Raw genomic sequence first — 14945 nt, 5'->3', positions numbered from 1 at the left:
ATTTCAAACAAAGAAAACATACATCTTTTTTTTTAAATACCACAAACAGAAAAAATACATATCATCATCCCTTTTTGTCTTCTTCTCTGTCTGAAAAGGAGTAGGCTGAAGTCGAAACTTATATGTCCCTACCCCTTTATACAAGTAATTTTTACTTGTTTACTAAATGTAACACAAAACCTACATTAAAACAAACAAAATGGTACAAGTCACCAAAAACCACCAAACCATATGGAAAAAAAAACACATCTTTTTACAATTGATGCTCATATTTACTTTTCCTTAGAATAAAGGACAACCACATAAATCATCTATTTTCCTCTATATACTTGTTCAGAATATATTTTTTATAATTCATTTTAAACACATTTATATTTGCACTTACTTTGATTTCTTCTTCTAAATTATTCCATAATTTAACCCCTATTATTGTGATACACATCTGTTTTAATGTTGTTCTAAACTTATGTATCTTTAAGTTTAGTGTCCCTCTCAGGTTATATCCTCCTTCTCTCTCTGTGAACAGTTTCTGTATTTTATCAGGCATTAATTTATTTCTTACTTTATACATTATTTGTGCTGTTTTGTATTTAACCAAGTCCTGGAACTTCATTGTCCGCGTTTTAATAAAAAGTTCATTTGTGTGATCCAAATATCCTGCATTTGTTATTAATCTGATCGCCCTTTTCTGCATTGTCGTTATTGTTTGTAAATTACTTTTGTACGTATTTCCCCAGACCTCTACACAATAGCTCAAATATGGCAGTAGCATCGTATTGTATAACATATAAAGTGCTTTCTGATTAAAAATATAATAAAAAATATACTGGAACTTTTATTTGAGCCAGTGCATGAGAGATTCACAGCATCATATAAAAATTCTGTTAGTTTAGATGAAAAAGCTTTTGAACACAATAAAAAATGGGTATCTTCGTTATCTGCATCAGTAACAAAATAAAAGTATCTGTCGCAGCATCTCCTTTCAACTTTATCTGCGCTGTTCAGACTTAGGCTCCGCCCTCAGCAGGGGTGGGCACAAGGGGGTTCCAAGCTTGCTGTCAGGGTGTCTCTGGCCCACACTGGACCCTCTCTAGAACCGCCCCTGAGCTTAGACTTTTCACACGTACTGTAGCAGCTAACAGATTACGCTCGATTCATGACAATATTTTCCAGAATTTGATCAAAGCAGCTTTTTAACATGAGATCAACTGAATAAAAACAGGAAAGTCGGTGGGTGGTGCCCATTCTTCAGCTGTTCCCCTGCTCCAACACTCACTTATTGATTCCCACCAGGTGGGCCGGTGCAGGAAAATAGAAAACTTGCAGGTAGAGGTCCTCGAGGAGTTTTTTTTAAAGACAGTGACCCAACTGAATTATTTCTTTCCTCACACAGTTGCTAATCAAGTGAACTTGGATTAAAAACACGCAAATCTCTCTGTTTTGTGTATTTTTTAAAGAGCACCACAAACATTTGTTTCCTCTTGTGTCTTGTTAGCTGCTGAACCCAGAGGACGACCTCCATCCTGGGAAGATCAGAGACAGCAATCGCTCCACCCTCCTGGCCACAATCCAGGAACATGGCTACCCTACTATTAACCTGGGCATCGTTGGAGACAAGTACGCCTTTGGATTAAGTCTCTAGACAAATTATCACCCTAATATTAGCTTTTACGGCATAGTGTCTCCTTTTTTGTGAGTTGGTAGCTGAGTGTGTGTGTGTGTGTGTGTGTGTGTGTGTGTGTGTGTGTGTGTGTGTGTGTGTGTGTGTGTGTGTGTGTGTGTGTGTGTGTGTGTGTGTGTGTGTGTGTGTGTGTGCGTGCGCACGTGTTGTCTTGCAGCCCCGATGACCTTCTCAACGCTCTGAATGAAGGCATCAGCCGTGCTGATGTCATCATCACCTCAGGAGGAGTGTCCATGGGAGAGAAGGTAAGAAAGAAATAAAACATTTTTACTGACAACTAGTGGTAGATTTAAGGATGACAGACTTTTTAAAGGAAGTGTCGCAGTGAAGTCTTTATTAAACTCATTTACATTTTGTAATTTTTGTCTTTTTTGTTGTTTGTTTGTTTTTGTTTCTATCTGCAGGATTATCTTAAACAGGTGCTGGATATCGACCTTCATGCTCAGATCCATTTTGGTCGTGTTTTCATGAAACCAGGGTGAGGAAAACGTTTTTTTCTCACGTTTATTTTACGTTTAACTGGAGAAATAAAATGAAAAACATATAAATATAATTCAATCTTATTTTAATAGATTTTTTGTAGTTATTTGTGTGTTTTTTTTTTTACAGGCTCCCAACCACATTTGCCACCTTGGACATAGACGGTGCTCGTAAACTAATCTTTGCCCTTCCAGGTAGTGTGTGAAGTTGAGAGTAAGAGTGATTCAGCCGGCTGCACGCTCAAAGACGTTACTCAGATATTGTTCTTTCTGCTCTCTCCCCCTCTGTGCGTGCTTCTGTCCTAGGAAACCCCGTATCCGCTGTCGTCACCTGTAATCTTTTTGTCATCCCTGCTCTGAGGAAGATGCAGGGCATTTTGGACCCCAGGCCCACAATCATCAAAGCGAGGGTAGGATGCTCAGAGATGTCAGGGCGTTCTGATTTCTCTGCATCGTGATTTGACGCAACAAACTGTAAAACAGGAGAACATCAATTTGTTTCATTTTCATGGGTTGCATCGCAACTCAAGAAGTCACAGCCAGGAATATTCATAATTGTGGAGCAAAAACAAAACACACACAAAGCTTATGTCCTCAGCTATTAGGATCAAGTAAAGGATCTGCTCTCCAACTACTAGGGGGGCATCCAGAGTGCAGTGCTGCATCATCTGCTGTTATAAAGTATAGGGAGCCTAAGATTCCTCCCTTTCCGCTCAGCTCACGGTTCCTCGAAAGAACGAAAAAATGAATGCAAGTCAACGGAGCTAAAAGAGCTTTTTTTCTAATCCGCTTTGCCTTGGACCCTGGATCCCACATGTGTTGTCCTGAAATTTAGATGAAAAGTAAGGATGGATGTTTCGAGCATGCCAGTACATTGAGTTTTATCAGCTTGTAAAAGTTCATAATTAGCATGACTAAATCGGCACGTCGCATATACGACGTCACCACATAATCTCCTCTCCCCTAGCGTAGCTGCTACTTTCCAAGGGGCCACCTTTATGGTGGTTTTTTTCTGCTGTGGGAAGGGTTTGAAGTTTGCTGAACTTACAGCCCTTTTCTCTCTGTTTTCCCCGTGTCTGGTTCGATGACGTCACTTTCGTGAAGCGCATTTTTAGTCCTGGACTTATTTTCATTCAAAACCTAAAATTGTGTTTCCCCCCGTTTGAAAACAAGCACTTTCTTGGTATCAAAATGCTTCTTTAAAATTCACGGACATCATATGTGAAATCCATGGAACATAACATGACTTAGGCTCCCCATTAGATCTTGAAGTTGTGTGTGTGTGTGTGTGTGTGTGTGTGTGTGTGTGTGTGTGTGTGTGTGTGCGTGCGTGCGTGCGTGCGTGCGTGCGCGCGCGCGCGTGCGTGTGTGTGGTTTAGTTTTTTTCCTATTCACACGTTTCAATCACTACGAATGTCTCCGCGTGTATTGGATGACATGTCTGTTTGACTAGAAGTTGCAAAGTTGTGCTAGTCAGATTATGTAACTATTTATATTTTCTTATTATCTAAATGCATTAAGAGAAAAATCCCAAAATCTACGGTGGATATAAATTCGTCCTGCTGCCACCAGAGGGCGTACTATGATGTTCCTGCTGCAGCTAGCTGATGATAGTTCCTGCGTTAGCTTTAACACATTTAACATTTATTTTGATTAATTTTGAGTTGTAGTAGTTAGATAGTTTGTATGAGTGAAGACACCCTGGCCTTCCCATTATCTAGGCTATGCTGTTGGTGCTAATTTAAAAAACATAGGAAGTTAAAGGTGCATGTTTTATTTTGAAAGAACATACAGGAAGTAATCAGTTGTGTGTTTAGCTTTATGTGGACGCTGCAGCTACCGCTTTTATCCACTAGAGGGTGAAAAAGCCCGAAACTAAAGGAAAAAGTTTTCACGTTTTCATCAAGTTGCCATAAATAATCCTTCATAACATAATCCCTTATAGACAGAGTATGTTGCCACCAACAAGTCAAATGACTGATTACCAGTAAGGTTTATTTAGACCAAAAAAAATGTTAAAAAAGCTGCATTTCAATTAGTTAAACATTATTTGTTGTGTAACTTTAAAAGAATTATTGCTATGTCTGGATACATTTCTGTGTGTGTGTGAGTGTGTGTGTGTGTGTGTGTGTGTGTGTGTGTGTGTGTGTGTGTGTGTGTGTGTGTGTGTGTGTGTGTGTGTGTGTGTGTGTGTGTGTGTGTGTGCGTGCGTGCATGCGTGCGTGCGTGCGTGCGTGCGTGTGTGCATGTGTGTGTGTGTGCCATTATGTAGAGATGTTATGTTGGGTGTTTAATTATGACCAATAAGATGTGATGATTCTATATAAATATAGAATATCAACCTGATTGATCTTTGAATGTTTAACCAGAAAAATTTAGGATTCTTTGCTTATTCAGTGACCATAAACACACTTCGTATTAATTCAGACAGAGCCAAGTTCATAATTAAAAATTAACATTATTTTCTAGACTAATTGACAAGCTATGAATAATGATATATGATGGGATGTGATGTGTGATGCTGGTGTAAAGTAGATGTATATCAGAACCTTTGTATCTGGAAGAAACTGAGTTCTGGGTGTAAATGAATTTGGTCTGCTTTAAACTAGAGAGTTGATTATTAATAAAACAACATCAGATACAATCTGTCGTGTCCTACAAACCCTGATCGGAGACCCCCGGTGTGATCCGGAATGTCAGGAAGTCCGGTGGACCCCAAGGCACCGAAGTTCGTGGAAAAAACCGCAGTACGACCAGTCCGGTCTCGGGTTGTCTCCAAGTCACAACAGGCAGGAAGGTTGTTGTGTCAAAGACGGATGGACTCTTAAGGAGTCTAGCTGTGACAGCTTTGCAGCGTGCAAAACACGTTTTGACTGTATGTCAAAGGAGATGTTTCAAAAGAGGCTGGTTCTGGATTGGCCACTCCGGAGTGTCATCTGGAAACAAAACTTGCTCAACTCCACTCAGCTGACCTCAACAAAAGATTTTATATCTGACATGTTAGAAGTTGCAAACTTCTGCTAGACCTAACCTATGACCTGAGAGACACCACCCCACCCCCAGTCTCCCATATTTCCAAACCCAAAACCTGACAGGTATGGACCAAACGGTGCTCTGATAAATCCACACCTGCAAGGAGATAGGGGAAAAAATGCTTTGGAATGCATTTTGCAGGATTATGGAAGAATTTACTTTGTAGCCTAATCTACATTAACCAAACTTTTGTTTCCAGTTGTCATGTGACGTGAAGTTGGACCCTCGCCCTGAATACCACCGCTGCATTTTGACATGGCATCACCAGGAGCCTCTGCCATGGGCACAGAGCACAGGTACGACACACCAGCAGGAACATCGCTGTTCTGTAACCGGGAATATCTGGGGGAATATCTGGTTTATCAATCTCCGTTAGTTGAGATTTTATATCCGAAAGAACTTCTTTGTTTAGAATGAAGCTGAAACTTGACATCATCAAGGCTCTGGATGCTATTGTGTTTATTATTATGACTTTATGGCGGATGTGGACAGATGGAAAACAGTTTTTATTTTTTAAAAACATTAATTATAAACGTTTTATGCAAAATCACTTGTTTAATAATAATAAAAGTCCCTAAATTAGGAAACATACCACCTTATTTATTTGAGCCCTTTTAACACGACATTACAACTAACTGAAGTGCTGCATGTTACTAAAACAACACAGGCAGAAATATGTCACAGAAACGGTTAAAAAGAACAACAAAGTAAAGCCAAACAAGAAACTAATCCACAGATTTTAAATTGAACATCCAATGTGGAAAGAAGGATGACAAATTATGTCTTAATGCTTTATGGTTCAGGAGTTAAAGAAATAGTGTGTTTTCAGGCGTGATTTTAAAAAGGCAAAACAGGGCGCTTGCCTATTCTGGAGAGGTAGACAGTTCTAAAGTTTTGGGGCACAGATGGAAAAAGCCCTTTTCCCGACGGTGAGGAGGAGCTGATCTGCAGAATTAAGAGCACAAGGAGGGTGGTAGAAACGGAGGAGTTCCCTCAGATAGGGAGGGGCCTGACTGCTCAACGATTTAAATGCAGGAAACTGAATTTTGTAATTGATCCTGAACTGAACGGGCAACCAGTGGAGTGATTTAAGAATTGGTGTAATGTGCTTTCTTCTGTCAGCTCCAGTCAGGAACCTTGCTGCTGAATTCTGGACAAGTTGGTCTGAGCAGAGCAGCTTTACATCACCAGAAAGTTCAGATTAACCGTTTTTAACAGTCTGACACAAAAGTTTAATAATTGGTCAAAGTCATAAAACACGAAGACCACAGATGCACAAATGTGTTTGAAATACTAAAGGCTAGACCCACTGTGGCTGCTGTAACATCAGTGTTAAAGCAACGCTAAGTTCCTCCATTTCTCTCTCCTACTGGTTGAAAGTGGAATTACAACTGTCGTAAACAACCCCGCTGCAGCCTGCTGTAGCTAGCGCTGACACAAGCCAACTAATACTAAAATAATTCACGAAGTAAAAAGATCCACACGGCAAGGGCGCCCCAAGGGGTAGCCAGGGGTGGCCATGGCCACCCCTAGAAAATTGCTGCCCCCCCTAGGAAAAGTCTGTGTTAACAAATCATATTAATGTTCAGTCAAACCATATATTGATCTTGTTTATTCAAGACATAATTGTAAAACAAAATAAAATATTACAGTTAATGAGTAAAGAAATAATCTGAATTTTAATAAATACATGTTTCTGCTGCTCACCATTAAAAAATGTATCTCCATAGTTTTTTTAACACAACAACAGATGAATTAACCTAAAAATATATTTTTTAATTAAATTTGGGATTACATTTTAAATAACAAATGTATTTTTCTGAAATGTTTCTGTTTGTAAAATGTAAGTTAAATGTACTGTTATTTTAATAAAAACAAATTAAGGCACAATGTAGTACATTGCAGGCTAAATTCAGAATTCAGGCTAAATTCTCCAAGAGTTACCACAAGGACCAATTTGGTGTGCCACTCCAAAAATTTCTTTGGCCCCATCTGGCCACCCCTATCAAAATTTTCTGGAGGCACCCCTGTCACACGGTCCAGTGGGAATAAAACCACGTCGCTGTCAGTCCGTGAGTCCATAGCCTCCTTCCTACGAGTGCAAAGCAGGTAGAGAGCTCCCACTAGTTTTCCCATCCATACCACACAACTGTGAAGTGTGGTTTCTGGTCAGCAGAGTGCTGCAGAGTGAAGTTGGTAAAGTTTCTACCTCAAGAATCACTGAAACCACTTTCAAAGCAATAGTGTTAAAAACTCTTGAGTGTTGCTTTAAGGAGCAAGAAAACAAATCGATCCAGGTAATTACCTAAATATTTCAAATCTGTGAACAAAGATGTTCCTAACGTCTTCAAAAATGTCTCCTGATGTGGGTTTGAAGCTAAATGTTGACAGTAGAGTATTTTATTGGTGAGCTAGGCGCTAGAGACCAAGACAATTAAACACCGTTTTTTGATGTTGTAAATCTTGCGCGTCATGTCCCTCTGCTACAGGAAACCAGGTGAGCAGCAGGTTGATGAGTATGCGCAGTGCTAACGGGCTCCTGATGCTACCTCCAAAAACAGAGCAATACGTGGAGCTGCACAAGGGGGAAGTGGTCGATGTCATGGTCATCGGACGGCTATGATGTCATCAGAGAGGGACGGCAAGACGGCGTCGTATAGCGAGGGTTGGAATGGGTGGTTCACGGTGCATGTCCACATATCATTGACTATTCTGTAATATGCAACGGCACAGCTAGTTTTTATTGATTTGGATAACGTTGAGGTATAGTCAACATCTTGATCACAACCTAGAGACATATGAAAAAAAAACTATTTAAAAAAATTCTAGTATTTCAAAGAAAATATAACTTTTAATGAAAAAAATCTAATTATAAAGAGATTTATTCTGTAATATATTATTATGATTATTATTCTTATTATTATCATTATTCTTATTATTATCATTATTATATTAAGGCAACTTTGTTCCTTTCATTGCAATTGCTTTGTGTGTTCAATGCTAGACCTTATCTATAGCAGTAGCATTTTAATAGACAGCAGTAGGTGCCTGCCAGGACAAAAAAAAGAAAAGTTTTATTTTCTCATCTTTAGTGAATAAAAAAACTGCTTTTTGAAAGCGAAGAAAACATTAAGGACGGCTGCAGATTTACTGGTGCTCAGTTAAGATGAGAAGGCGCACATCAGGGCCACCTCCTCTTCTGAGTGCCTACCAAGGTGACACTTCTGATTTTCTCTCATTAGTATGCATCATAATGGCTTCACAAAGAGCTTTGCTTGTTGTTTATCTTGTGAGTCTTGTTTATGTGCGCAGTGCCAAATGCCTGGGCAGGATGGAGGTGTTGTTGGGACTTGGGAGGGAGGGAGGGGCCCAGACCCTGAAGCTTCCTTATATTCACGGTAACCGGGCGCTAAACTCAGCCCCAAACCCCACCGAGGGTGGCTTAGGGAGTGAGCTGAGCCTGGGAGAAGTAATCTTTTATTTGATCAACTATTTAAGAAAATATTAAAGAAAAGAAACAGCTTCTTTAAGTGCTGACAGCCTTTTTAACCAACTTCACACAAAATGTACAGAAAAAAATAACCATATTGTACAGATATATGTGACCAGCACTCCTAAGGAAATTATTAAGCAATGAGGAGACATTGAACAACGCTGTACTATAACATTTTCTGTAATGATATGAAACTGATGAAAGAGACTAAGATAATAAAAATCCTTGATCATTATGTAAGAAAATATCTTGTTTGGTTTCCTTTTTTAATAAACGCTGTCGATGGGAAAAAGTTGGGTTTTTTGTCATTGGTGATAATGGGATGGAAGCTCACTCCGATTTAAAGGCAAAAAATAACCAAAAACATTAACAAATATAAAAACGAGACATGTCTTGGTATAATGCTGGGGGGGAGGAGAATACAGGTATACAGCAGCAGCAATGACACGCTGGGTAAAAACTGGTGATCTAGTGCTCTAACGCATTGATATGACTTGTTTTGCTTAAACATTGTTTTAAATACCAGAAATTAATCATTAGGTTGTTTCCAGTCTAGCTAGTCAAGAGTATTGCTCAAGTCAGAGGACTACTTGTTTCTCAAGACTCGACTCTTTAGTTGTCACCTGGCAAGAATTGAGAACTCCAGTCCTGGACCTGGTCTGAAATTCTGTTTTGAGTCACGTTAAAGGGACTTGACTCGAAGAGCATGCCAATGAATTTCACTTGGACTCGGACTTGCAAAGTTAGGATGTAAACTTGGACACGGACTCTGATGTACAAATGTGACTCACCTCCCTTCGACATTTTCAACATGTCCAGTGAGCATCCACACGTATTGCGCATTGTGCCATTTGCTTTTGCAGATGTTTCATCAAAGTCAGGGAGAAGCAGTGCCAGATGTGCAGAATATGCAAGAGGACAACAGAAGACGAGGCTGGGACAAGTCTCTGCCGCCACGCTGTGGCCAAGCTAACACGGTAGCATGTGGCAAAGCAATAAAAAGCATGCTCCAAATAAATTTGAAAACAATAGTCTACTTGTTACCTGTACACGAAAGAAGATTGTGTGAAGTTGTGGTTAATATAATTGTGCAGTAATCTGACCTATACAACAAGCCAGCATTAGCATTAGCTACATGCTAATTCCAACAATAGCTATTTCACTTAGGCCTAGTTTTCTGGGTGCAAATGTGACAAGTGGTGTTTGAAAGTGGACGTTGGACTGGAAGACGGTGACTTGACTCAGACTCATAGGACTAATCCTATGTGACTTGGACTCAAACACTAGGGATTTGAGAGTGACTTGAACTCAATAGATGGTGACTTGACTAAAACACTGACTGCTGCTTGGGTAAATTCTATGTTTTTTCTGTTTTACTTGTTACATTTTATTCTATTCACAGATTAACAATTGATAAAAACTTCACTTAAAATTTCCTAAATCAACGTTTATGTCAGTATAATGTTCTGTTTGTTAGTGAGGGTGTGGGGCTAAGTGGGAGGCTTGTCCTGTTTTGTCTTTAAAGGGATACTTTGCAACTTTTTCATATTTTTAAATCATTTTCTTGAGCCATGTGCTAAAATGTCCCTTTGCATGGTTAATGAAACGCCCATGCCCCCTGTGGCCGGAATATTCCACTTGCAACTTAAGACTGGCAGGTCGCTCTGTTGGGACCATGGACATGTAAAAAGGATGGACATACCCTGCCTGTTGCTCTGTGGGGGGCAGGTTTGGTTCCCACTACCGCCACTTTAGCTGTGTCACAGGTCTAATCACGTCCACACAATCCAAAAATGGGAAAAGAGGTGGAGCTGAGGGTGGGGCTGTTATGGTTGGAATAGGATTAGAACCAAATAAACTAATGTAGCCACAAGCTAACTTGGCTAACCCAAGAAGCTAAGGATGAGCTCCGGGGTGGCCCACCTGTGCGGCCACCTGGCTTCCGTGTGAGGTCAAGTTGGTAGCTTGTGGAGCTTTAATGTGGACTGTTAAAATACAAGCAGAGCCTCGGTAAAGCGACTCCAAAAACAACTCAAAGAGCAGCAGTGTTTTGTAAACTCCCTCAGAGCTCCACAGTTGAGCAGCACAACTAAAACCTAGCATGGAAGACAGGCGGATGCGCGACACTTCTCAGACTCCTCAGAAGACAGGACCTTGTGGCCGCCTGCAAGTTGTTCCTGGCTGAGAGATGGGAGGGGCTGGGTGCCCGCCTTGCTGGGCTTCCTCCGCAAGCATAGACATAGATTTGGGGGAGGATAAGGGGGGCATGTCCCTCCCACAGAGCCTCGTTCTTAATCCAGACAAATGTGTGATCAGTAGCATAAAGTACAATTTTAAAGAAATTTGGATACATTTTTTTCTGTTTTCTGCTAGAATCCTCTTCAAAAGTCACAAGAATTCATCCTTTGAAGATAAATAGAAGGTATTTCTTGACAGTAATCAAGCCCTGTATTTACAAAAATGGGTCATGAAAAAAATGTAAAAAGTTTTGGCATTAGGATATTTTTTACGTTATGTTTCATTCCTTGTTTTCTGGAAATACTTGGTTTGAAGCCTGAATTACCTACAAATGTGTTGTTTTTCTACTATTGTACATCTGTGTGTGTTTTTCATTGCTGCTTCTCTGAGCAACAAAAATCTAATGCATTTGAACAAATCCTTGAGAAATGTAAGTATTTAAGATTCAGGGACTAAAAGGAGACTCACAAGGAAAAGAGGTCAAATGCAGAGGTGTAAGGAAGTAATAAGTTAATAGGAAAAAGCCAGCTGTGGGATTTAGTGAAGGTTTTCAGGGAGGCATCACGAAATTAGACTGTTTCTGTTCTTCTCTGCAACAGCAGATGACAGCAGATCCCATTAGCTGGAGATGATTAATAGTGCCATGCCACGAAAGTAGACCTGCATCTATGTGAAAGTGTGTTAAAGTGTGAAGGTGACTGTAGAAAATAATGGCAAATTCCTCATCCCCTCAAGTATGTTTGTTTCTTCAAGGATAAATGTTTGATTTTTATGAATATATTGAACCAGTTAACGCAATTGTGATTTTTGTTAATGGTTATTTGGATAAGCCTCCCTAATTTGTCATTTACATATTTGTTGTTTGTAAGCAAAACTTAAAGTAACAGAGAAAAGGAAAACAGTTGGTTCTAAATTTAGTTATTTGACCTGTTTTTTCAGCAATACAGATTGTCAAAAAATGTCAAATTGCACTTATTCTATGTTTTATAAGTGAAAATCGTTTTTCAAATAAAACGTAACCTCTATTTTTTGATTATCAGTATTATGGGGAATTAAACTGTCACATTGTGTAAAAGATGGGTTTTTTTTTAAATAAAATTTCTAGATTTTGTATTTTCTCAGATGGTTTTTCAGGAGAGAGAAAAACCGAAGTTACTGTCCATGTTTTAGTTTTGACTTGTGTAATGAGTGTTAATTAAGGACTCAACACATTCTCACTCCCAACGCGTCAAAAACAAACGCTTGGTCAGCCACCCTCCACGTCAGACCCCTGACGCCAAAAGTGCCCTTTTTCGTTACTTATGTGCGAAAAGGGGTTTTTCCCTTTCTAACTGCAGATCCCAATGCAGCATAAAACTGACGTGATGAGATATCCGCCGATGCGGCACCGAACCAGCTCATTTAACCGCACCTAAACCTTAACGTTTCACTATTTATGACCTTCCCCTCTCCCTCATCCTAACCTTAACCCTCTTGCTACCTAAAACGTCACTCTCACTGTGATCAAGCGTTTGTTTCCCATGCATTCTGACTCTGACAGTCAGAGTCTGACTGTCAATTTTCGTATTTGCCGCCCAAGGGGGAACAGTAGAACATACCATCTGGTGAGGGGGAGGTTACAAATACCCTCTACTTTTAACCTCCACCGTGGTAGTTGAAACCTCCCCCTCGCGTTGGCTCGGTCCAAACTCGACCAATGACGAGGCGGCTCCCGCCGTTCACTTCATAGAGCCGGCTTTTAGAGCGATCGACACATCACTAACGTGTTCGCTAGCAAGATGGTTAAGGTTAGGATAGGGGTGAGGGGAAGGTTAAATAAGAGGATAAGGTTAAGGTGAGGTACAATGAGCTTGTTTGGTGCCCTGGCTGCGGACATCCCATTGCGTCAGTGTAACGCTGCATTGGGATGCAATGGTAGCGGACGTCCCATCACGTCAGTTTTACGCTGCATTGGGATCTGCAGTCAAATAAGGGAAAAACCCCTTTTCGCACATAAGTAACGAAAAAGGGCACTTTTGGCATCAGGGGTCTGACGTGGAGGGTGGCTGACCAAGCGTTTGTTTTTGACGCGCTGGGAGTGAGAATGGACCATAAGACATTAAAAATTCATATCGAGTATGAATTCCATCTTATGGACACTGGGTAATTTAAATCAGAAGATTGGATCTTTTTATTGCAGGGATTTTGATAACACTTTGTATTAACTGAGAAATAAGAGAAGAGAGATGCCAGGTCCACGACCCTCCTCTGGTACTGGAGCCGATGAAACAGCGTCGACAGTACGACAAACCAGTCTTTGGATAGTCTCCAGGTAAAAAGTGACAGGTGTTTCACAGCGTCAAAAGGGGACCCTCCTTGGGTCAGCGAGTTCAGCTTTTATTCTGAAAGGTACCGTTGCTTGGTTCACAAAACAACAGATTTTTCCCAGCTTGATGGGTTTCAGCTTAAAAAGAGAAGTGCAGAATGGCCTGTCCATACTTCACTTAACATGCGGTGAACTTCATGGGATCTTGAGAACTGAGATCTTGAGGCTGTTTCATGCACTCTGGCGCTGTGTCAAAGGGAACTGTGGAAAAGGTTAAATAACCTTGGAGGAATAGCTCCTTCATCAAGTTACACTTGATTAGTTTTTAGGTTATAACAATTTGCAAGTTAATCAAAACACAAAAACTAAACATATCAAGTTTTACTCAAGAAAATAATACATTTAAAATATATTTCTCTGAAAGAAATTAGTGAAGTTAAACGTAAATGCAAAAAGCTTAAATTTCCCTTATCCAGACTTGTTTGTGATAATTAAATGCTCTGACTTGTAACCTCTGAGGTCAACCTTTTGCTCTGAAAGTTTAGATTTCATGTGATGTCAGATTAAATATTGGGCTTGGACATTTAGGGTTTTGAACATAATTCTAAAAAGACTTTAGAATCTGCAAAAAATGACCTATAGACACAACAAATGCATAATTCTGGTGAACCTGTCCCTAAATTTCAGACCTCTCTGGCTTCTCCTGGTGATCATCATGTGATCTGCAAGGTCCCTCATATAATCTCTTTATTAAGTCAAATTAGACATTTTTCTGCTCTACAGGGCTTGCGCTGTCATTTTAATGTGTGAAACAGTAAAGACTTGCAATAAAACTGTGTACCATTCATAGAACAGTGCCATAAATATAGTTTAGAGGATATCATGTATAATTTATCATTGAGTTGGGGTCACTGTTGATGCAATGAGGCACTTTGTGATAGCTCCAGGATTTCTTCATGGAGAGATGACGTCTCAGCTGGACTGGAAGCTCCTTCTGTGCCTGCGGGAAAAGTATAAATGCACAGAGCAAAGGTGGGAAGATGTGAACTAAGATGAATCCAGTAGACACTCCAGTCCTTTCTCAAACCCTTTTCAAACTTGTCAAGTTGTGTGATGTTGCCTAAGAATGTTTTTTTAATGCAATGGCCTAAGTGTGGCAGACACACTTTTGAATAAATATTACGCTAATTTTCTTTTTAGTGGCTTTTATCTGCAAATGGAGTGATATTTGCAGTTCTATTACAAAAGCTATTCTAAACTATTTTGATTTCATGTGTTGAAATATGCTTCATCAAGAAAAATATACCTTAGCTAGAATGTTAAAAAATGCAAACATGTAAGTCTCATCACTGTTGGAATTATGATTTGGTGTAGTGCTGATTTGGGTACTTATAATTTAATTTATCTGATTATGCTTGCCGGATGTTCTTAATGCTTTTTTTTTTAGTTAATTGTGACCTTATGGCACCGTTGAATAATTACAATGGAGTTTACAGTAAATAAAATAACGAAATTAATCATTATAATTAATTGTTCTACAGGTATATATTTAAAATTGATTTTTTTGGTAAAAGTCTAAATTCATAAACTCTGAGTGTCTATTTTAATCCGCCTTATTCAATGTTTTACATAGTATTGTTATTTACGACATTGTCGTTACGTGTCTGTCGGAAAGATGGCGCTGTAGAGCTGCAGTGTTGCCAAGGAAACGATTGA

The 14945-nt window shown here is 39.7% G+C and overlaps 1 protein-coding gene across 14 annotated transcripts in view; it reads left to right on the top strand.

Annotated features, from left to right (window-relative positions):
* Positions 1 to 8029, top strand: part of gphnb (gephyrin b) — a 102797-nt gene extending 94768 nt beyond the window's left edge. For 9 of the 14 annotated variants that reach the window (XM_015947497.3, XM_070543686.1, XM_070543696.1 and 6 more), the window contains 7 exons: positions 1496 to 1617; positions 1839 to 1926; positions 2086 to 2159; positions 2291 to 2358; positions 2467 to 2570; positions 5393 to 5489; positions 7683 to 8029. In XM_015947497.3, the coding sequence (XP_015802983.3) occupies positions 1496 to 1617; positions 1839 to 1926; positions 2086 to 2159; positions 2291 to 2358; positions 2467 to 2570; positions 5393 to 5489; positions 7683 to 7816 (687 nt within the window). In that variant the 3' untranslated portion in view covers positions 7817 to 8029. The remainder of the gene's footprint in view (positions 1 to 1495; positions 1618 to 1838; positions 1927 to 2085; positions 2160 to 2290; positions 2359 to 2466; positions 2571 to 5392; positions 5490 to 7682) is intronic. The other 5 variants (XM_054748056.2, XM_054748050.2, XM_070543672.1 and 2 more) reach the window with 1 other exon arrangement.
* Positions 8030 to 14945: the final 6916 nt, after the last annotated feature.

The sequence above is a fragment of the Nothobranchius furzeri genome, chromosome 2 (genome assembly GCF_043380555.1).
Source record: "Nothobranchius furzeri strain GRZ-AD chromosome 2, NfurGRZ-RIMD1, whole genome shotgun sequence".
Taxonomy (NCBI): domain Eukaryota; kingdom Metazoa; phylum Chordata; class Actinopteri; order Cyprinodontiformes; family Nothobranchiidae; genus Nothobranchius; species Nothobranchius furzeri.
This window is presented reverse-complemented; position numbering and strand designations above follow the sequence as displayed.